Source organism: Pteronotus mesoamericanus, unplaced genomic scaffold (genome assembly GCF_021234165.1).
Source record: "Pteronotus mesoamericanus isolate MK-2021 breed Mesoamerican mustached bat unplaced genomic scaffold, CSHL_Meso_final contig_24, whole genome shotgun sequence".
NCBI classification, from domain to species: Eukaryota; Metazoa; Chordata; class Mammalia; order Chiroptera; family Mormoopidae; genus Pteronotus; species Pteronotus mesoamericanus.
The window spans coordinates 13,765,150-13,790,346 of record NW_026555100.1 but is presented as its reverse complement, the minus strand read 5'-3'; the positions used below and the strand labels follow the sequence as shown (position 1 = coordinate 13,790,346).

Here is a 25,197-nt window from a genome sequence, read left to right as displayed (position 1 = left end):
ACGAGAGCAGTGTGTTCTCCATCACTGCAAGCATGAAGGAGAGAGTAGAATCCTAGTTGAAGACCTTGGCTATTATTGCTGATATGCTTCCTATGGAGAATTGTAGATAAATTACTGAGAAGTATTTTGTACTTCCTAAACAAATATTTAAATAAGTGAATACATTAAACTTGTATTATGTAAATGTTAACAATAATTAATAAATGACATTTGGCATTTTATCTAAAAAATAGTATGAGTATATGTAGCCTGATAAATTGTTTGATAAAAATTCTGCTAATGTGACACTCTTTCATCATCAAACTTTAATCACTAATCTTTAGGGCTCTCAAAATTTGGAATGCAATTTCACCAAAACTGTAAAGTGGATAAACTGGCTTCTTTTCCATGTTTAACATTTGAGGCCCACAGGAACAATCAGCAGTTGACGTTCTTGAGTGTTGACTTAAAGAAAGGGCAGATAGGGCAATTGAAGAAAACAAACTTGGTGATATTTGCCTAACGGGTATCGTTATTGCTATAATTGGTTCTTTGCTGCTTTGTGCCTGTGATCTTGTTTTCTCCTGGGGACACCAGCCAATCTCACTATGACTAAGATCAGTAAAACATAGGTGGTAAATCATTTTAAGAGTGATAAGGATAATAAAAAGACCCCTTGATTACTTTGAGTGAGAAATATAAAGGAAATGCTGAAAATGATATAACCCGTAACCTAAAAAATAACACTGCCTAGATGCACATTAAATACGTGATAGGAGGAACTGTATTAGGAAGGAAAACATTCAGTTTCTTCCTTTGAAGAATTTCTGCTCCCTCACTTCAGAGTATGTCAGAGTATATCATCAAAGTATGCCTTGTCCTCCCTTTTATATTTTCTTCACTTTTTTGTCTAGTTTTACTCTTTTTTGCTTTGCTTTCAATAAAGGTATGGTCTGTCATGTGCAGAGATATAATTAAAAATGTTATAATTTCTAGTATTGAAGTCAATAAAGAAAAAAAGGAGGCTTAAGGGGTGTAAAAGACCAAAGTAAAGAAGGGACTGGGTGGGGGAACATATGGACAAAAAAGATGGTAGAAACAATAAATTAAACATCACATTCTGTTAAGAGACACACTGTAACACTGGGAATAAAAATTATGAAGCAAGTTATAAATCATGATTGAAAAATAAAATGATCTTAATAAATGTACAGCTTATATTAATGGATCAATACTAGTTGATGATTATCAATTCTTCCCAAATAGGTCTATTCAGTGGAATTCCAACAAAATTTTTGTTTTTGCTTTCAAGGGAACTAATAGTTCATAGGAAAGAGAAAAATCCAGGAATCAGTAAGAGAGTGGCAAAGAACAAGGAAGGAAGATTTGCCTTATTAATAATGTAGTGATTAAGACAATGTAGTATTTGTGCAGTGATTGACAATAGACAATAGAACACAATCAAGAATCCATAAACTAATCAGGTATATATGGAAATGTGCTATGACAGAAGTAGCATTCAAAACCAGTGGAAAAGGATGGATGATTTAATAGTGTTGTGAAACTTGGTAATCTCTTGAGGAAAAAGAGAATGAAATTACATCCTTCACGGCAGACTCAAAAATAAATGGTAAGTGCCTAAATGCAAAAACTAAAACATTTAAACTTTCAGAAGAAAATATAGGGGAATATCATTATGATTATTATTTCTTAGGGAAGAATTTGTCAGACCCTGCCATATAAATCGTAAAAGAAATGACTGATAAATGTAGCCTAGTATATATCTGATGCTCATTCTGTATCAAGCATTGTTCTAGGTACCTTTAAACTAATTTGCATATATCTCACAGCAGTCCTAGTAGTGTAGGTTCTGCTGTTATCCCATTCGTCATTGAGAAATGTAAGGCTTAGAAATGTGAAATAACTTGCCCAGCTAAGGTGATCACATAACATACTAAGTGACGAAGCTAAGTGTCGATCTAGCTCTAGAGCCAGACCTCAACCAATATGTTATAACTCTATAATTTATACTTATTTTTTATATTTTAAATCAGCTTTATTGAGATAGAATTTACATAATGAGTTTTGTCAAATGTATACACTCAGGTATCAGCACTCCTCTCAAGAATCACTTTCCATTCTCAAGTGGTAGTTAAATATCCATTTCTACTACATCCACCATCCCTAACAATTTTATCATTGCCAATCTATGTGAAGATACCTAATTCTAAATATCGATTTCAGGCTATAAAATTTTGAAAACGATTTAGAGACTCATACTGCTATTTTTCTCTGTTCGTCAGTATGTTGGGGACTAGGGAGAAGGGTGTGTGGAGGAAGCCAGCACTAAGAACCGTGGCCCGATGAGGGTAAAAAATGAAGACAGTTTGAAAACATATAACTAACAAAGCATGATAGTCAGAAGATGAAGAGAATTCTCTAAATGCAATTTAAAAAAATAGACAATCTAAAGAAATATGAACAAATGAACCGGGCATCTCCTAGAGGAGGAAACCAGTGGAAACAACATATAAAAAAGATACACAAAACATTAATTTTCAGGAAAATGTAAATTAAAACTACATTGAAATTCTATTTCACACATTCTAGATTGCAAAAGTTTAAAAGTCTGAAAATACCATGTGTTGACAAGGATGGGTAGAGCAATAGGATTTTTTTTTAATGCCGGTAGGGGAGTAAGATGCTACAACTTCTTTAGAAAACAATATAGCCCTAACTTATAGTCGTTCACCATTCACATAACCAATAATCCAGCTGTTTCACCACTAGGTAGAATTAGGCACATGCACCCGGAGACACTTGCAAGGACATTTATAGGAAAGTTCTTATAGCAAAAATCTACCAAGAATACTAATTTTCGTGGAGAAATGAATGGGTAAATAAATGTTGGTATATTTACATAATGGAGTAAAACTGAATGAGATACCACTTAAAAGCATCAACATGGATAACATGATAGGAAAATTGTAGTTTTTTTTAAAAAAAAAGCCAACAAGATCTGATTGCATTTAGTATGATAGCATTTTAAAGATCCCATCATAGATAAAACTAAGTATATCATTTAGAGATATATACATATATGCAAAATCAGTTTGTTTATTTTAAAGAATGATAAACACATTTTAGGATGGGGGTTTGCTCTGAGGGAGCACCCTAGCAGAGGAAAGGGCTCTGGAATAAATGTATTGGTGGTATTCTACTTTGAAGTTGGATGACTGATTCACTTAATTGTGCTTCATAATTTAGAAGTATGTGTCATATTTTCTTTATATCAACTGCTACATTTTTTTTACATGCTTAACACTTGCACAGTGGGTCAATACCAACATATCTACAGTAACTAAAAGGATAAGCTAAGACAGCAGGGAGCATATATAGCAGGAGAAAGAAGATGGCCACCCCTGTTCTAGCCCATATGCTTGTTGCTGTTGTAGAGGCCAGTTTTAGTGCTTAGCCAGGCCCCAGATGGAGGGAGGGAAGGGGCTGCACCTGTCATGAAGAGAATGTGAACAGAAGGCCAGAACCTCTGTGAAATCACCAGGCAGGCTTGTCTTTAGTCCCTTCTTTTTCTCAAAGCTGAGAAAATAATAAGTGAATAATGTCTAGTTTCTTATTTACCCAAAGGATTTCCGAAGTTTTAGAAGTATGTACATAGATGGCCACTTAAAAGCTTTCTCTTTTTTTTCCTAGTTATTTTCAGATGATGGTAGTTTTCCTGTTTACCTATTTGGTATGTGGGGCATTGCTATAAAAAGTAATTCAGTTTCTTAGAAACTGTATAAATTAATGTGCTTTAACTATGGCTACTTCCATGTTAAGACAGACCTAAGAAATGATGTTGACGTTGAAATGTAGAATAATATTCTTAAGGTCTGTTTTGTATTCTTAAATAATGTTGTTTGTACATTTTGATAGTTTAGCTGGTCAAAAATGTTACATTGTTTAAAATTCCCTAATGCCTAAATAAGAATAATCTAACTTTTAGGTTATGTGTTTCAAAGCAATCTTCCACTATTGCAGAGAAGCCGACATTCATCCTAGAATCTGGGATGGGTTGGAACCTGCAATGGGAGATAGGAGATGATGCCCAACAGTAACATTAATGCTTAACGTATAGCTCTGATTCCTTATCCACACTGAGCATGATTTGTACAATAGGAAGAAGGTGGAAAATATTAAATACAGAGTTTTGTGTTTTCCAGGTGGTCGGCATTGCCGTGGGGTAATCTGGCTAATATATCTGTCACCCACTGATGGCCAGGATTTATTTGGCCTGTTAGGCTGTCCCTTACTCCCTTGTCATTCCATGTGTTGTGCTTACTTGGTCAGAAGAGAGGGACATTCAGAGCCTCACAGCACCTCAGGCACGTGATTGTGACACGTTAGCTAGTAGATTTCCAGTTCTGTCTATAGAGATTTCTAGTTTGAGAAATGCAAAATAATAGCTTACAAATGGCTTCTGAAATCAGTGATGATTTATTTTTTTTCTCTTTTGTCAGAGTCTTATGCTTTTCTAACCTTCAATTCCTCAAACTAATCCTAAAACTTCCCAAAAAATGGACAGAATTTCCTAACCCTATTCACCCATTATAAAGGAATTTCATGCGATGAGGTACTTTAAAATTATAGCTTTGAACCAGAAAATCAGTTCTGTATAGGTTTATAAATGTTGAAAATTAATACTACTGTTTAATTTAAGAAATATGGTTGATAAAGTGATAACTTTCACCTCTTAAAAATCTTAATACAATTATTTTCACTCTAACCGAACACATAAATTAAGAGTATCCATTTTCACAGAGATGTGTCGGAGTATTCATTCAGAGTAAGAGTTCACAAAGCACTATACTGTATTTAAATGCTTTTAAAACACCTTTCCTAGGCCCCGTTCCCAAAGATTCTGACTTAATTGATGTGGGATTGAGCTTGGACATCTTTATTTTTAAAAGTTCCCCAAGTGCTTGGAATGCACAGCCGGGTTTGAAACCATTACACTACAGGTTAGGAGATTAAAAACCTGGTGATCAATTTCTTGAGAAGTAGTAATGTCACAAAAATATTGTAGAATTGAACTGTCAAATATTGTTACCATTTTAAAACAAGAAAGCAAAAATTATAAAATAGCCTTAGTTTGGTTTTCAGTGATTTGTTGATATTAAAACAAAGACATTTGAGTACCTAAAAAATGAAGCTTAGCAATAAGTAACATGAGTGACCTATGAAGAAGTAGTCTTTCCAGACAAACTTGGTTGGTCTTTTTAGATTGAATTACAGAAATATTAGAGGAAAGGAATGTAGTGGAAGGAATGTTAGGATTTTATTACTACATGCTCTATAGTAAGTACTTCATGAAAGAAATTCAACTTGGAAATGCATTTCATATTCCCAGTTAGCACATGAACACAGTCTAGCAAACAATAAAGTGTCACATTTGTTAGGTTGGCTGAATAGCACATTTACAGCAATACACATTTATGCTGTCTTCATTCTTTGTGTATAAGGTAGAAACATTAGTATTTTTATGTCTGATTATTTATAATATACAAACTTTAGAGTTTCATAAAATTGGCACCCCACATTATTATTTTTTTGAGTCAGTGCAAGTGGTGTCACTACTTCTTAGTAGTTTTATGACCTAACTTCTTCCCTAAAAATAGGGACAGTTCTACTCTCAATTAACTCACAGAGGTTGCTAAGGGGCACAAATGCAATTGTCTTGTGAATATTCTTTATACCTGTATGGCTTATACAGAAATACATTATCAGTCCTTTTCCGTAAACAGTCCATTTGCATCATAGCAAGGCACTAAAGAGTATTTCAGAGTTGCAGCCCCTTCATGAAAAAGTTATTAGAATTAATAATGAAATGAAAGATGAGGCAAAACAGACTTCTGGAATTTCTTCTTTTTTCTTTGTTTTATATGTTAATATTCTCTAGACACCAACTCGTAGGCATTAACTTAAGAAAGCTTACTCTGAAAGTGTGTGTCTAAATCATTACTATCCCTGTCTAACTTGGGTAAGACCTCAGCTCCTCACTTCCATCTCTAGGTGCATTCAGGGATACAGGATGCCACACAAACAGTCAGTCACTACAGTCCTCTTCCTCTACCTGTTCCTTGAGCCATTGATGCCTCTGTGCTTTATTATGCTTCCCAGTGCTCCCCAGCCACTCATCGGGCAGTGTTGATTCATCCCCGACTTCATGTCTCTAGGAGTCTGTTCTAACTGCCACCAAAGCCACCTGGGGTTATTGTTTGTTTGTTTATTTCTTCCTGCTTTCAGTTACCTCTTGCTGCATAAAAAAACACCCCAAAACTTAGTGGCTAAAAAACAAATTATGGTATCTCACGATTTTGTTATATATGAAAAAGGTCATTGATTTTTTTTAATCTTTCTAATGTGATCAACATGGCAAGCTGCTTTTGTTTGGAATTATTTTATAGCTCTTTCATGTATTAGAAGGATTCTGGTGCTTTCAAGTTTTTTCTAGTGCTAGGAGACCTAAAGTCTTAAATTTGGTGGTAAATAACAAAATTTGCAGGTATCATCTCTAAATATTTAACTTATAGCAGCTTCTTCCCTCGCTCTTGCTCATAAATGGACTCAAGTTCTAGTATGACTTGTTTAATTTGCCTCTGTTTGGTCAGTAAGTGATTGTAAGTGAAGAAGAAAATGGGGAATTTGTCAGTTCTTAGATGATCATGACTCATACTGGAAAAAGTAGGTAACTTTCAGCTTATTAAAAAGATTGATTTGATTGTTAAAGAGTAAATTTCTTAGGAAGCTGTCTGCACATGTTTAAACATTTCAGTGAAGAGCAAATATATTTTCTAAAAGTGATTCCCCCCACCCCCCGAGTATCAAATATAGGCACATGTGACTTATTACAATACTATTTCTGGCAAGCAATACTTGGAGGAGTGTTCATTTTTTTAATCTTGTTTCTCTGTAGCTGATATGTGTATGTGTCTTTTAAAAAGAAATCGTTGGAATTTGTCCAACTTTTCTTTTATGTTCCATCCCTGAGGAAAGCTGTGTGGTATGTATTTAAAGTATAGTTCAATGTGTTGCTACGGATACTAAAAATATAAGGGAAATAAATAAAAGATAAATCTTTGACATCAACCAATAAGAAAAACATTCTGTGAAAAGAATTTTTTAAATGAAGCAAATATGTTTTAATCAAGTTTAGAGTAGATGCTCTCCACAAAATTAGGATGAATTTGAAATGAGGAAAACAACCATTAATCCAAGTGAATATAACATTGGAAAATATGGCTGTTTTTATATGTATGTTGACATTAAGACGTCTGCTACTGAAGGAAATTAGAATTCTGTTACTGCTTTTTTGATGTTATGCTTTAATAACATAAAAATAAGATATGTTATGGTTTAATAACATCAAAATAAAATATGGTATATCAATTTGAGAATTAAAGTTGCTGATACATATATTTAAAAAAGTGGTGATTACATTTAACCCACCAGAAAAAAAAAAAATGCTACTGCTGCCAAAGTCTTCTAATCCTAATGGCCATTGCAATTTTTTTAAATGCTACAAAAGAAAGTCATAGAACTGTAAGGCTGAATATTTAGCACTTTGTCAATGTCTTTTGTCACTTTTTCATTTTCTGGACTCAGCTTAGGCTATGTTTGTATATTACATTATGCCTACAAAAGATTTGGTCCTGCCTTTCTATGTACAATAAAGAGTTCTTTATTTTTTATTTTCTTTCTTCCAATGTTTATTGAGCATCTATAGTGTGTCAGAGAATGTTCTAGGCCTTGGGGATGCAGAGTTCAGCTTGGTAGTTTTGGTCCAGACAGAGCACCCAACACATAAACAGCAGACAGGAAAGTCTGTGAGCGTAATATTATGGGACAATAATACTAACTAATACACATATAAGGGTTGTGTATCATCATGTGCCTAGCACTGTTACATGGCTTAACTCATTTAATGCTCACAACAAGGTAATCACTATTATTATTGCATCTTGACAGAAAAGCACACAGTCACAAAAGCTTAATGACCTCCTCAAAGTCACACTGCTAATAGTGTAACATCAATTATGAACAAGATGCTGTAGAGACCAGAGAGAAGGGGTTCTTAACCTAGGGAGGCAAGGAAATCTTCTAAGAGAAAAATCGCCTTTTATCTCCTTCTTTGAAGTTATTTTCCTTGAGAAGAGGCCCTGGTCAGAGGAGGGTAAAATATGCCAAGGCATAAAGACAAAATTACATGATTCACAGGAAACAGCAAGTAGTTCATTATCACTGGAGCACAGAGATACAAAAAATGAGATTAGAGAAGTCAGAAGAGTTAGGTGTAACCTTATATTGCTTGATTAGTTGTTTCTTTATTGAGAAAGCAGGGAAGACAGTGGAAAGGTTTTAAGTAATGATATTAACAGGGGGCCTGGGGAAAGTGATGAGGGCAGAGAGTCCCTAAAAAAATAAGGATCAGAATTAAGGTAAATGTATGGGACATGGGGACAGACTGAGAGAGCTTTGGGGATGGAGGGAGAATTTGACAAAAATTGATATTTGGATGTGAGGAGGAAAAAGGAATTTCAGATGCCAGGCTTGGATTACTTGAGTGGAGGCATCACCATTTTGTGAGATGAGAAACGTGAGAGGAAGAGCAGGTTTAGAGAGAGAAAGAAATGATAAGCTCGAACAGCAGCAACTGCAAGGTGCTGAATTAAGAAGGGTGGTCAGAGCACAATCAGGTAGGGAAGGAGCACAGAGGAAAATAAGATGTTATTGGCAGCATTCTCATTTTCACGTGGATATTGTATTCACATGTGTTGTTAGGCTTCATACTTTGCGTGTATATTTTATATGTTCTGTAACATGAATCAAATACTATGGGGTAAATTTAGAAAGTAACATTTGGTAAAACTACTATAAAAAATCCCTAATACCTTAGGATTTTGAGAGAACTTCCCAATTATCCTTGTACATATATGCGTTTAGTTAAATGCCACTGAAGCAAAGACATTGGATTAACATAGTCCTTTCTTTACACTTTAAAAATTGAAAAGAAAAAGAAAAAAAGCTAGGAGGTCAATGGCCAGCAGAAGAGGCTATCCCTTACTGCTCTGGGGTAGTTATCATGTGTTAGATTAATCTCCATGGCTGTTTTACTTTTAACAAAAGAAGACAGAATTGGCTATTTTTTTTTTTAAATGAAACTGCTTTTTAAATTGCTTGTGGTTAATACGGGTCACACTTTATCATTTTGTGTTTCTATTAAAAAAATAAATAAAACATCTTGAAATAAGTCAGCCCAAAAGTCAAAAACTGTATGATTTCACTCATAGACAGGATATAAAACTGAAAGCAACAAGTAAACAGACCAGACAGACAAACAAACAAAAACTCATAGACACAGACAAGAGGATGGTGTTTACCAGAGGGGAGGGGGATGGGAAGGTAGTAAAGAGTAAAGTGTATCAAATATATGGTGAAGGAAGAAGATTTGACTTTGGGTAGTAAGCACACAATGCAACATACAGATGGATGTATCAAATAATTGTACACTTCAAACCTATATAATTTTATTAACCAATGTCACCCCAATAAGTTTAATTTTTAAAAGAGCACATTATTTGGAATCGAGGTTTTATTTAGTCTTCCAATTTTAATATAGTAGCTAGGGAAGGCTTCAGTAAGAAGGTGACATTTGAGCAAAGACTTGAAGGAGGTCATGGCTTTAGCCATGCAGAAACTGGGAGGAGAACCCTAGGAATGGAGCAAACCAAGTACAAACCCCAAGGCAGAGTTCTGCTCAGCACAGGAGGTCAGTGGCTGGGGAAGAACAGTAATGCAACCAGATAGTAGGCCTTTGTTAAGGACACTGAAATTTACTCTTGAGTGAGGTGGGTTTTGAGCAACAGAGTGACATTATCAGATTTTATTTTAAAAGATCTCTCTACCATGGAAAATAAGTTATACAGGCCCAAGGAGGGAAGCTTGGAAACTAGTGAGAGATGGGTAGTGACTTGGTCCAGGTTGGTAGCAGTTGTCAGATTCTGGATTTATTTTAAATATATAGTGCAAATGATTGACAGATGAGCTGTGGATATTCAAGGAGGTAAAACTAGGTGAGTTCACTTAGGGAGTGAGTATACATACAAAAGAGAAGAAAATCGAGGAGTTATTTCTAAAATGTATATGGAAATGCAAAGGACCAAGCATAGCTAAGACAGTCCTGAAACAGAAAAGAATAAAAATAGGGGGATGACATACTTAGATATTAATAATGGGATGAGTTCATCAGATAGCAAGATTTATTACAAAGCTACAGTATTTAAGACCAATGTGGCATTGGGACAAGAATAGACAAATAAGCCAATGAAAAAACATAGAATCTAGTAGGAATCCCATCAACAGAGCAGTGAGGAAAGGTTATTTACAGTGATGATCCTGTGTCAATTGGATATCAATATAACTATATAATCATAGCCCCTGACTCAGATCATACACAATTCCAGTCTGATTGCAAATACAACATAAAACAATAAGGCTTCTGGAAGATAAAACAAGAAAATGTCTTTATAACTTTGAAATAAGGAAAACTTTCAAACAGGGCACAAAAACATTAGTTATAAATGAGAAGAGTGATTATGATAAATTGGAACAAATTAAAATTAAGCAGTTCATTAAAAGGTGCCATTAAGAGAGTGAAAAAGAAGGCAGAGTGGGAGAAAATATAACATATAAAGGTGACAAATGGCTCACATTAAAAGAATATTTTAAAAAATGGACAAGGAACTTTACACCAAAGAGGGGATGGAGGACACATGCTAATAGCCAAGAAACCTAGGAAAAGATGCTCTCACTTTTTTTTCTGGAGTGGTGGCAACATCATATAATGTTGAACTGTGTTTCCATTCCCTTTACATAGCTTTGGGAAAAGAACTAAAGCTTTCTGGGTCTTTATTTGTGCATATAAAATTGTAATACTGATTAGGAATAGATTTTCCAATTTAATCTAAAATTTGAATGGGTATACATTTAAGGAAAATAAAAATCTGTTCTTAAACATCGAGATTACTATTTTAAGAAAAGCTCTACTACCATAACCATCCACAAGCATAAGCATAAATAATACTTTACACACATTCATGCATAACCTATTTATTAAGAGCTGGATGCTTCGACCTTGCTGCTAAAACCAAGGGGCAGAGGCAGTGATATCAGAAAAATATCAACAAGAACACTAACATTTTTTATGTTAAAAGAAATACGATCACTAGGGAAGAAGAATGCAGATATATTCTGTCACAAAGTGCATTCTTTTTTTATGATGTTTCAAAATTTGTTTTGCCTCTTTTTCAAGATGTAATCTCCAGGTAAAGGCTGCCCTGAATGGCAATTATTGATTGTCATAGGAGGAAGGTTTTCATTAGATGGCATTGGGATCCAAGGTAACCAGCATGTGTTTAGTGGGGACTAGAAGTGATAAGGATGGAAAAGCATCTGTGTTTAGAATGCTCCAATGAGCAATCAGCACTCTCCTGAGATGACCCTTTGCTGTTGCTAGGCATTCATTTCTGCTTCTGGAGTGGGTGGCAAAATTATGTAATGCTGATCCACATTTCCATCCTCTTTATATTTCTTTGGGGAAAGAATTAGAGCCCGTTAGGTTTTTATTTTATAGTATTAAATTTTTTTAGATTGAGTAGAAATTGAGATTGTTCAAATTTGGCCTAAAAATTGAGTGGTTGTACATTTCAAGAAAAGACATAAAACATTATGACTTTTGGGTCCTAATTGCTATGTGTCTGAAACAAGTGCATTCTTTTATATAGCCACAAGACTGCTGTCACCTAAAAAGTTATATATAACATTGATAAGATATTAACACCTAAAGTACAATTCATATTCAAATTGCCTTGTGTAGCTGAACTAGTGTTTTTAATACAGAATTCAATCCAGGATCACACACTGCATTTAATTGTCATTTCTCTTCAATTTCCTTACCATAGACCAGTCCCGTATGATGAGGAATTTTAATATCCCTTTCTTTTTAATTGATAGATCAACTACCATTTGTTTCATCATTTAAATTTTTTTTTTTTTTTAGGGAGAAAAGCAGCCAAGTCAGAATTGGTGGTGATTATACATACCATTTCTCAAGAGTGGGAGCAGGGTAATCCAAAACTGCTTTTCATGAAACAATCAATGATGTATCCTAAGAGGCAGAGGGCTTGGTAGTGCCAACCAGCCAGCATTCTGGTTTTGTGCTGCTGTAATTACTGATGTCAGAATTAAATTAGGTGGTGGTGTAGTTCTTGTGGCACATGTTTTGCTTTATTTTTCCATTGGTGTGTTATTCAAGATAGTGTGAGTCTACCACCTCTCCCATTTTCTTGTACAAAGCAAGTACTTAGACATTTAATCAGTTGATCATCTCAAGAGAACAGAATATTTTGAAATGTGTTTACAGTGTTCAATTTTTATGTTCTGATTGAAGTTTTTTGTAATTTAATTTCTGTTATTGTTTGTTTGCTATACAAAGTAAGGGGACCAAACCTTCTTTCAGCCTCATCAGTGAAAGACAGTAACATGCAGGGTGCCTATGAAAAAAAGGGAGAGTGCTCAATATAAAGAGAGAGATTGTTCTAGCACAGGGAGTGGCATGGGAAAATTTTACTGAGTTGCAGACACTGGAGGTACTACAATAAAATTTGAACAAATGACCTGAAGGAAGTGGTTTAAGGAATATGAAAATAGAATGTTTTGATTTCCAAATCCTCACAAATTTAGTTTTAATTAAAAAACTGGTGAGTTCAATGCTGTGTCTCAAATGCTCGAAGACACAGTACCTGGCATATATAATGTGCTATCAATGAACCTGTTTTTTCTGCAATGGAGAGGAAATTTTTTGAAAGCACAATATTAAACTCACTTTAGATCAGGTGAAGCCAAGTAAAGAATCATTGCACTCATCTGTGAAGTGACTGAGATGACCGTAACTTGGATTGCACAGTAGGCATAAATGTCCAATGGGAAGACTTAACAGCAGTTTTAGATCTGACTTCAATTCAGAGAAGTTCACCTTGTGATCATGTGGTACTGAGTGAATTGCACAGAACAGGATAGAATCTCTATTTGTGGCTTTTCTTACACATCTTCTTATTTGTTTAGAGGCACATGTATTTTAAGAGGAAATTTTCTCAACATTTTCAGAAGTGGTTTGTGTTTGATGTTTCTTCACCAAAACCTTTTTATAACCTTAGATTACAACTGAGTTCTCCTTATCTTCAATGTTGATGGGTCTAATGGTAAACTCGGGTTTTAACAGGGACTGTGCTTAAGGGTTGGAATAGAGAAAACAGTTCCTTTGAGTTATGTATTACTCTGGAAGCAGGGGTGGGTCAGATGATATGAGTAATTCTAGACTCCAAGTATAGCCATCTAACCAGTTTAATAGAAGATTATATGAATGTTGACTAAAGCTGTGACTATTCCTCTATGTAGACTCTGTATGCAATCAAAAAATGGGTATCAGATCTCTTTTAACTATATATGACAGTAGTATATTGGCAGGTCACAATTATAATTACTCAGATAACTTCTGAATGTTGATTTCATTCAGCTACTAATATTGGGGATATTGTATGCTATGAGTTACACATTGTAGAAAGTACAAAGGTTTTTTGTTGTTTTTTTTTGTTTGTTTGTTTTTTGTTGTGTGTGTGTGTTTCGGGGGGTTTTGAGGAGTTTTGTTGTTGTTGTTGTTTTTGTGTACAGAAAAAAGCACAGGTCTTGAAATTAATAGTTCAGTGTTTATGTTTTGGGTTCAGGATTTGCCAGGTGCTTAATTTATAAGAGTCTTAGTCTCTCTTGCCTTACACTTTTATTATCTGTAGAAATAGAACAATAATACCTATTCTGTCTATGAGTTTCTTATTTGCAGTGACAATCAGAACAGAAAAATTACACCTGGTGAACTGGGGAAAGCTGTAGATTGTGGGAACCATCACCTTTTAGCTGTGCGAGCCATTATGTGGAACTCTGTCTACAGGATGTGGTGTTACTTGAGTGCTTCAAGCGTTTGTAGCTCTTGGTTTTATAGTGTACTCTATCTTGAGTCTAGCATTCTTTTTAAACATTTTTCTTTGGTTTGGGTCTACCACATAGTAAGCCTTGGTGGTAGGGAGTAGGGGGTGGCTAAGAAGAGAGTGAAAAGATGATGAGGTACATTCTGATTTACTGTGGATTGATTTCTTTTCCCTAGTTTTATCTTAGCTTTCCTTTTAGAACAGAAATTAGAAGCTCTGGAATAAATTTAGAAGTTTAGCTCTGATCCCATGAAAATTCCAAGCTTTATAACTCCTGATGACTATAGTTAAAACATGTATAAAGTCTTTCAAAGGAATTTTTACTGGTTTTTTTTTCCTCTTTGGCAGTTTTGTTTTTTAAAGATTTTATTTAGAGAGAATGGAAGAGAGGGAGAAAGAGAGGGAGAGAAACATTAGTGTGACAGATGTCAATTGGTTGCCTCTCATGTGCTCCCAGTTGGGGACCTCGCCCACAACCCAGGCATGTGCCCTAACTGGGAATGGAACCGGTGACCTTTTGATTTGCAGGCCAGCGATCAGTTCCCTGAGCCACACCAGCCAGGGCTCTCTTTGGCAGTTTTAAACTTGTATCATTGGCTTGTAGAATTCAGAAGTTGGGTTTTCTCCTGGGTTTGACTTTTTCTTCCTGTATGTAATTTTTATATTTTTCTTTGAGGCCACTTAACTGTTGTTTTACTAAATGGGAGTTCTCTACTATCAGAGATTCTTAAGAACAAATCTCTTTTTCTTGAAATTTGTGTAAGACAAACATTATGTATTATCTTGGCAGTGATCATGCATGGACTTTTGTACATAGCGGCTGCATAACCAGTGGTGTAGTGACTCATGGGAAGAATAGACACAGGTACACACATTATCACTGGACCTTGCACCAGTTGTAATCATTTGGCCTTAAACAGACACAAATTAATTATTTTCAAAGGTTTATTGAATTTTGTCACTTGAGTTTATGTAACACTTTCTCTTTTTCCTACAATCTCTTACATTTATTTTAGCATCTTAAGGGTAGAGTTTGGCAAAACTCAAGATAACTGTAGTCATTTTCATATTACTTTTAAAAATCCAACTAGAGTGAAACTAGCTTACTGTACCAACAGCATATTGCTTAATCATAATCAATTTTGATAAAAAAAAAAAACAAAGAAGCATAATATCGTCACACCTTTGTTGAAGATGGAGAATTCAGAAATTCGAATTCTTGAGCCTCACTTCCAAAGATTCTCATTCCCAGTTGATTCTTATGCACAGACAGGTTTGGGAGTTACTGAACCACTTACAGAGGATGCTTTTGAAAAGTTCTTAAGAGCTTAGGATTTCTCAGAGGATTCTACAATTGATGAAATTCAGTTCTCTAAAAACAACTTAATTACAGTTATCTCATTAATTTGCATTTGTCTCCTATTCATTGAGGTTCCTAAGAAAGATTTCCTCTGGAGGAAAACACTCATTTGAAAAAAAGTCAGAAAATTATAATGATTAGCTAATTTCTAGGATTCCTTATTAAGATTCTGATTATATTTTTAAATTTCATTGAGTCTGCGTTAATATTACACGTCTAATATTCAAACAGGCTTGAACTATGATACAGGACAGAAAGCTATTGCCCTCACTATCTTTTTTAGTTTGCTTAAAAGCCCTTTGCAAACTTGGTTGCCATTATAGTTTGAGGCTTCCCTCTACATACAGTGTTTCATTCTCCCCCTGATAGAAACATACTATAGTTTCCCTTGACTAAAAACACATAAAGGCAGTGGTGTACCCCTGATGCTTAACAACTGGAGGAAAGGGGCCTGATTCATATCATTTGTTAATTTCCATGACATAATTACTCCCGACAAGAAGCCTATTTAAAGCTACCAATGTGATGTCACTGAATGTGGAGCTGGGAACCGATACACACAGCATACTTAGTATTCCTACAGAGAGTATAGATATAAATAACTTTAAGAGGATAACAAATAGATAGTAAAATAATCAGAAATAAAATATTTAGGAAATGATGAGTTTTGAGTATTTATACATTTTGTTATTACTCTTTTCTCTATTTAAATTATTTTACTGTAAGATATCCAAGAAACTGTCTCCATGCTTATCTTTGGGAAAATAGATTGTTTCAGAATGACAGAAGACTTCCTACTTTGTATTTTCTACCTTATTCTGTTGTTTAAATTAATCGGCATATGTTAAGTTTATGAACAACAATAAAAAAATGGTATTAAAGAAAAAAGTCTCCAGGTGATTTTGATGTGTGGCAAAGTTAAGGAACCGCTGGTGGTTCCCAGTTCCAGCTGCCTAAACTAAAAGATGTTTTCCTTGGTTCTGTGGGAACTTAGAGCTGAATTTTGTGCTTGATCGCAGTGACTACTACATTTTAACTACTTATGCTTTGTTGTATTCTTTCAAGTTATTTGAGATACCTTTTGCAAAATGTGTATGTTAAAATATAAGGAAAAATAACAGACTTAAGACTAGAAAATTAGCAAATCACAGTAAAAAAAAATCAAACTCTGGTGAATACAAGGGTAAATATGCCAGTCTTAAGACCCACCATAGTTGCTAGAGTTGAACAACAGATTTTGCCTATGAGCTTCCTGGCAATCAGGAAGCTTTTCATTGTACTAAGTTCCAAAGTAAATCTCAGGCATGAAATTTCATATACAGAGGCGGACATGTGCGCACAAAAGAGGCTTACAGTGTTGGACTGGAAAGTAATATAGTAAATAATAATACAAGAAAAAAAACTCTGTTTCACATACTCACAACTATAAATCTGCTTGTGCCCTCCCCTTTTGGAAAGTACTTAACATCCTGCCTAGTATAAAGTGTTGATAAATAGTTGCTGTTATTAGTAATCATAGAAAGATTGTTCATCATAGCATTAAAATAGTAGACATATAGGAAATGATTTGAATGACTTACATCTATATGAGGGAATACTACACTATGTCATTGTTAAATTATGTTCTTAAAGAATGGTTAAAGATATAAGATAATGCTCATAATGTAACAGCTAGTGAAAGGGCAAGATAAAAATCTATATGCTCTAAGATGTCAACTAATTATGCTTAAATTATATAATGAAATATTGTATCTTGAAAATATTGTCTTTAAACTATGTTGTTTTAAAATAATGTTTTAGAAACATTTTCTTGGAAAAAACTGAGAACACAAAAATGTTAAGAATGGATCACTGTTAATAATTCTTAAAACTAGGTGATAAGTATAGGGAGATTTATTATATTAACACTTTTCTATTTCTGTGTATTTTCATTTTTCATAATTTTTAAAGGAATGACAAAAACACATAAACAAGAAAGAAGTTTAAGTTTTTGGAATTAGTGCTTTATCACTTGTTTAAATGTAAGTTAACTCTTGATCAGTTGTGTTATTATGTGATTACTGATGCTTTTATAAGGATTTTAAAGCATTTGAGATATATCAAACTTGTGAAAAGTTTCATAAAAATTATAACATATATATATATATGAAATAGCCTTTAACAACAAAGAAAGATGATTCATTCAGTAATGGAATTACTAGAGATTTTTGTCTTTTTTTATGCTTTTCTACATCTTCTAAAAATTCTACAGTGAGCTGATTTTAGGTTCTTAGTTACAAAAAGAAGCTGTAATCAATTTTTATGAAATTATGCTGATAACTTTTATGCTTAAATGACGTTGTCATATTGAGAGCACTCAGTATATCCTTCTGAGTTTTGCCTTTGACCGTGCTATTTATTGTTCTCTAAAACAATGTTGGTGAAAGATGTATTGTGTCTGAGCATCTGTCCAGAAAACAACTAGTTCAAGTATTTTCCATGTATCAGAAATGATACAAGGACCATTTCCACTACTAAATTTCCATAAATTTTATTTCCTTTTTTTAAGTAGTGTAAGTTTTTCAATGTAGCCAGTGTTCATATAGGCAACTTTACCTTAATGGGAGGGAAGGGTGTCACGAGTATTTTGGCAGAGTTCTCCCTTTGTAGGCAAAAATAAGATTAAGAGGATGTGAGTAACTATTTTTTTCCTGCCTCTATAACTGAAACAATATTCAAATTTATAGGTGAATTTTATTTATAGCAAATAACTTCCTTTATAAACCTTAAGATTATCTTGTAGGTGGCCTTCTAAAATAAACTTTATTTGATTCTATACACTGCTCATGCATTGGTTTATGCTCGACCTCCCAGGTTGCAAACATCTACAGTAGGACCCAATTATTAATGAAAATAAACCAGAAAAAAAACTATAAAATATTACAGATGTTAGTAATAAATTACTCAGTAATAGTCATATCAGAGCAATAATAAATTATAATATTAATAGTGGGGGTCTTTAAAAATGGTCCCACTATTCACTAAAACATTTAATCTTTCCCATGTTCCAAAGGAAATACATTATTGCTTTCTATTCTTACAAATGTTAGGTGTTAGGGATATTGCGCTTTATTCATTTGACTGGATCTATTCAATATAGAGGTTAAAAAATAAAGGCAAAGCACCTGTGTGCATAATATCAACTAGCACTTAATCCTTACTAAATATAAGAAAATTATCTATTTAGAAAGTTAGTTATAGCCTTAAAATAATACACCAAATAATCTGAAATAGAATATGCTAAAGGCAAAATGACAAATCCTGACAAATTTTGAAGTTCAAAAAAAGAATAATTTAGAAGACTATGGAAGAGGGTTGGAGTTGGGGGAGGGTTGAATTAATTTAGCAAGGAAAAAAATGGAAGAAAAAGGAGAGGAGGAAAGCTGAGAGTGGGAGGCATTGCAGGCAGGGAGCATACATTCCAGGACTGAAGTAGAAATATAATATTGAGGAAACCATATTGGCTTAGATGGTTTATAAAAGTAGTGGTTTTCAAATTATGTTATGATGACAGGGGCTCATTGGTGAGAGGGAGAGGCGGCCAGCTACCCCAGTCTTTAAAGCAAGGCAGTGTTGCGGGTATCTTAGGAAGACTGATCTGACAGTGGAGCCAGAGGCATGCGTTGGGAAACTGGTAAGTCAGATGGGATGACATGAACCTCAGTGTGTTACCAGCCAGTGGTTTGAAACTAACAGAACGGTGGATGCATGAACTCTCACCAAGGAAACCAGCAGGCCTGGGTTACAGATTGGATTCATGTTGTAGCAGGGCAAGGAATCCGAAGACCTATCCACTAATAGAAATGAAGAATCTCAGTTTGAGTTTAAATTCAGTGGTACTAGAATTATGGGACTATGGAAGATAATACATTAATTGTAATCCGATTTTTAAGTAAATGCAAAATGAATTGAAATTATTAACATAAATATGTAAACTGTAACTGTGATGGGTAACTATGGGATCCCACTTGTCTTGGCAGTGAGAATGAATACAGCAGTAGTTCTGTTCTTATTTACACTGTGTTTCTTAAGGTTAGAGATTAGTTGCTTTCTTAGCTGTTACTAAGCTGGAAATCTTCTGTGCCTTTGGTACGGGCAGGGGGAGGCTGTATTAAATTGAAAAGCCCTAGGCCCTGTAACTAAGCCAAAAATCCCATTATCTAGAATTTAGGGATTGGTTTCTGGTGAAGTAGCATTCACAGTGTAGGTAGTATTTTTGGGTAAAGCAGAGTCTGTTAGCAATATGGCTGCCAATTGGTATGAATAAAATTCCCGTCAGGAGAAGACTTGGTATTCATTACATCTGGTGACATCAGCCCAAACTGTAGGCTTCAGTGATAAGAAAGCTACCAGGGATTTACTGCACCTCACCAAAATAAAATAAATAAATAAACTGTAAACAAACAAATAATTTAAGATGTAGATATTTATTTGCTCTCAGTGTAAGAAAGGCTTATTTGATATAAATGCACACTCGTATTTAATATAGAAGTTCATAAATATACGATATGTGTTACGGGTTGAATCATGCCCCATTGCCCCCGCAAAAAATCATATGTTAAAGTCCTAACCTCCAATACCTCAGAATGTGACTAAATGGACAATTAAGTTAAAATGAGGTCCTTTTGGAGTGGACCTTAATCCACTCTGGTATTCTTACAAGAAGAGATCAGGACATTCACAGAGAGCAAAGGAAGACCATGTGTAGACACAGTAAGAAAGTAGCCAACTGCAGTCCAAGGAAGGAGGCCTCAGAAGAAATCAAGCCTGCCAGTACCTTGATCTTGTGCTTCTAGGCTCCAGAATTATGAGAAAATAATTATCTGCTGTTTAAGCCACCCAAGCTGTGGTATTTTATTATGGCAGCCCTAGCAAACATAATATAATCCGTACTTCAGCAAACTTCATAATCAAAGTCAAAAGATAATAGTAACCTAGAAAAACATTGGTTAACATATAAAAATAGACAAAGAAGGGCTTAGAATCAATACTCCAGTAACAACGAGCGTACCAAGCACGCAGATCTTGGTGTTAAATACCATCCTCCGATAAAAGAAACCAAGGCATCTTGGAGAAATAGCTGCTTCTAGGAACGAGGCAGAGAGTACACAGTAGGAGTCTGGTACATACTATAGTGCCAGAAAGTAGCAAATTGTTGGTGTGGTTTTTTTTTTATAAAACCCTCTCAGTTATAGAGGTATATAAAATGGACACAGGAACCAACTGAAAGACCTCCCAGTGTTCAAAGCTTTGAGCAACAAAATAAAGTATTATTGGAATAGAACCCAAGTGTAAAATAAACACGTCTGTAGTGATACAGATAAATCATAGTTAAATAAATAACAAAGGGAGAATAGACAAAGCTCTTGTGCAGAAAAATTCCAAATAATTTATATAGATACTCTGCCCTCAAAATGGAGCATAACTTCCTACTAAAGTGGCCTGTGCATAGGAACTTCTTCTAAAGAGTACAGCATTGAAAAGGAGGGAGGGGGAATACTTTACAGTCGCAAATCTAACAAACACCGCCTTAGTCTGGTGGTCAAGGGTAATGTCAAGAGTGATGTGTTGATAGTATGTGTCCTTGATAAAATACGATGAAGTGGAACTTTACCTCTGTGGTCTTCCTCCCAAGAACCCATACCTCTGTCTAATCGTGAGAGTAACATGACACAAATTCCAGAAGAGGGGCTCCTACAATTAACTTGACCAATACTCCATTGAGCAGTCAAAGGTCATTTCCCAGGGAAAGTCTGAAAAACTGTTACAGCCAAAAAGAACTAAGGAGGTAAGAAAGAGTTTAATATGCAATTCTGGATGAGATCCCAGGACAGGAAAAAAAAGAATACTTAGGAAAAAACTAAAGAAATCTGAATAAAGTGTGGACTTCAGTTAATAAATATTAGTATTGGCTAATAACTGTGACCATACTAATGCAAGATGTTAATAATAGGGGAAACTCAGTGCAGGGTATATGGGAACTATGCTATCTTCCCAGCTTTTCTATGTAACTTTAAAATACTCAAAAATAAAACATTCTTTTTAAAAACAGACCAAAAAAAAGGCAATTAGATAACAAGATGTCACACACCCTCAGCATCAAAAGGCCAGTAAACACTTGAAAAAAATTCACACTTGTGTTCAGAAATGCACACTAAAACATCTGTGAGAATATTACTTTTCTATTTGTTTAGCTGGCAAAACTTTTTTTGAAATGATGATACCCATGATTGACGATGTATAGGGATATAAAATGGAACTACCTCTCTGGAGGTGTTTTGGTAGTAGATAAAAATGTGTGTATTCTTTGAAGCAATAACATCACAATGAGTAACTGGATATCGATATACACAGACGTGTTTTTCAGTTTTATGTACAATAGCCAAAACCAGGAGATTAACGAAATGCTGATAAATATGGGATTGTTTAGATAAACAGTGGGGATCTCAATGTAGAATATAATGATGATATTAAGAATAATACAGTAGAATAATATTTGAGGGCAAGAATTTCCATGATGTAGTGTGTGAAAATGACAACTGTCATGCCATTTCTGTGTCTTTTCTTTCATTATATGTATATATGTACACATCTCTTGGATCTGGGATTTGGTGAAATAATCTTAACAGATGTCATTAAAACAAGTCCTGCATGTGATTTAGGCATTTGATAATGCTTAAAGAGCTATTTTAATGTGTATTGTAATAAATACATCAAGTATTGTTTCCCAGCACTGTCATTGTAATTAGAAGTGAAGGACTGCTTTTTCATTGCCACATATTGTGTGTGTGTGTGTGTGCGCGCGCGCGCATGTTATATACAATGTATACTACACATGGATGAAAGTGGAATTTTGCATACAATAAACTTTTGTCTGTAGTTATCTCTGACTAGAGGGGTTGGGAAATTTTTTTTTTGCAACTTTACACTGGAATATTGACATCTTTTTGTTTAAAAAAAAATCAGTGTGTTTTCCTTTTGCTTTTCTGAGAGATTTAGTTAATATACAAGTGTGTGCTCATACAAATTTACACTGTCATGTGTGTTTCATGTACTTGATACTTTCTGACAGGTGATATTTTCATGAACTGTTAAAAGCATTGTTTTATTAATTTCTCATACTTTTTACTTTTAGGTTGGTGTTTGGAATGCTGTATCCTGCATATTATTCATACAAAACTGTGAAAACCAAAAACGTGAAGGAATATGTAAGTATAGTTTTATGAATGATTAATTTTTATGAATGATTAATTTTAGTTTAATGTACCCATTATATTCAACACTAAAAAAACATAATATTTTGGGTTTAAAATGTAATAGAAATGTGAAGTACTGAAATTAGTCTAATTTAAAAGTAATTAAATTTTGCATATAATTCCAAAGCGGAGTGTCAAAAATAGTGTACTGTCAGTTTGCATTTAAATAAGTATGATTCCCAAATGAGTAATTGGATATCTCATTCATTTAGTCTGTAAGTTCCAGTATAACAAGAGGTTGGGGGATTGTCTCATTTTATAGCCTTATAAATATATAGGCACACTGAGAATTTATCTCTGTGGCCCCAAAACCTTTTTTTGTAGGTGTTCTGTCACTTTGTAATGGATTTAAATATGCATATACCTCATCTCTACTGATTGTTGCAATCACAAGCCTACTTTCTGTTGTATGGAATTAACTGTTCTGGATATTTCATATTAATGGAATCATATGTGACCTTTCGTGTCTGGCTTCTTTTACTTAGCCTGTTTTCAAGATTTATCCGTATTGTAGCATACATGTATCAGTATTACATTCCTTTTTATGGCTGAATAATGTTCCACTGTAAGCATACACAACACCGTTTCTCCACTCATTCATTTATAAACATATGGAGTATTTCTACCTTTTGACTATTCTGAATGGTATTGCTATAAACATTCATGTACAACGATTTCTTTGAGTACCTGTTTTCAGCTTTTTGGGCATATAGTCATGGTTTTTTGTAAGGGATTTTGGATGGTAGCATAGTCATCCAACCATTTCAATGGTCAGAGATCTGATGATAATTCTTTATTGTATTTTTTGGGGGTGCTTTTTTTTTCCAGGGTGGGGGAAGGCATGAAACCTTTATAAATAACCCACTTTATTGAACTTATAAGTTGCTTTTTCTCTTTTCTATAAAACTAATTTTTGAAGTGAAGTATATACAGATCAATCAGAATGGTAGAATGTTTATCTAGCAATGGAAGAGAAATTGCCTAGTTGAGCTCTGAAATTGTTCTGTCTTTTTATGAGATATCTCTTAGACCTAGGATTGGTCAAGTAGTCTCAACAGATGAAATGACTTCATGTCCTAGTAATATAAAGTAATTTTATAAATGGTTCGAAGGGACATATTTTAATGTATGTTATCATAAATGCTCCAAGTGGTCTTTCGTAGTACTGGCAGGCATTCATTTTTAGAAACAAGCACTTGTCTTCTGTTCACAGTGCTTCTCAAGCTACCTGTGGTAAATTTTTGATTTTTAAATTTCCAGGAAGTCATAGGCCAATACTTTTGTAAAATAAAATTAAAAACTAATTACTATTAAAATGACAGGAAAATCCAAAAACATGAAATACAACGTATACTTTTTTATTACTAGATTCAGTGGATGTGACTTGACAATACTAACAATTTTTTTAATAAGAAAAGATTGAATACTGCCATTTGTGACGATATGGGTGGACCTTGAGAATATCATGCTACGCAAAATAGGTCAGTCAGAAGTAGCTAAGAACATGATTTCACTCATATGTGGGATATAAAGCTTAAACTCATAGACACAGACAACAGTATGGTAGTTACCGGAGGGAAGGGGATTGGAGGGGAGGGTCAGGTAAAGGGGGCCAAATGTCTGATGACAGACAATGATTTGGGTGATAGACACACAATGCAATATATAGATGATGTATTATAGAAATGTACACCAGAAACCTATATGATCCTATTAACAACCGATGTCACCCCAACAGATTTAATAAAAATTAAATAAATAAAGCAAAACAGCCTTGCACTAATTCATAGACAACACTTTGCCCTACTGTGTAATATTTTAATTTAATTGGAGTTTTCTTAATAGATAAAAATAAGAGTTGCTCTTCATTTCCAAATACCATGATAATACGAATTAAGATGAGATTATAACTACTGACTAGTAGTTAATAAATGTACTGCTCAATATATTCCTCCTTTTTTTGGAATGCTTGTGATACTGGTATTAAATGAGATATTCTGAATCTCATTAACTGTACAAATGAACAAGGTGATACGGTTCTAAATTTTGGGTCCATTTCATCTATAAAGCGTTATAGACCCAGGATATGAAATAACTGGTGTGGCCCTGCATGTGTGCCTTTGTGTGTATATTTGTGCTTAGGTTATGCTCCTATCTCCCTTCACAAATCTCTGTGATTTTGTTGGGGGGAAAGAAGAGTTAAGAACAAATTGAAAAGTTTAGATGAGATACTCAGATAGTATGAGGATATTATCAGCATATACACAAATACCATAAATACCATCCCCTAAAAATAAAGATAAGAAGATAACAATAAGAAATATAAAGGTGTATTAAATTGTGATAAAAAGAAATAGACCTTTCATGTGTAAATTAATGGTGAAAGAACAGAAAAGATGGTGTTATTTAGGGATTGGCCATTATAAAATATTAGTCCATTACTTACTATGCATCAATTTAATTT

The 25,197-nt window shown here is 34.3% G+C and overlaps 1 protein-coding gene across 2 annotated transcripts in view; it reads left to right on the top strand.

The window, feature by feature from the left end:
* Window positions 1-25,197, top strand: part of REEP3 (receptor accessory protein 3) — a 77,998-nt gene that overhangs the window by 9,334 nt on the left and 43,467 nt on the right. For both annotated transcript variants that reach the window (XM_054572729.1, XM_054572730.1), the window contains one exon: window positions 22,613-22,685. In XM_054572729.1, the coding sequence (XP_054428704.1) occupies window positions 22,613-22,685 (73 nt within the window). The remainder of the gene's footprint in view (window positions 1-22,612; window positions 22,686-25,197) is intronic.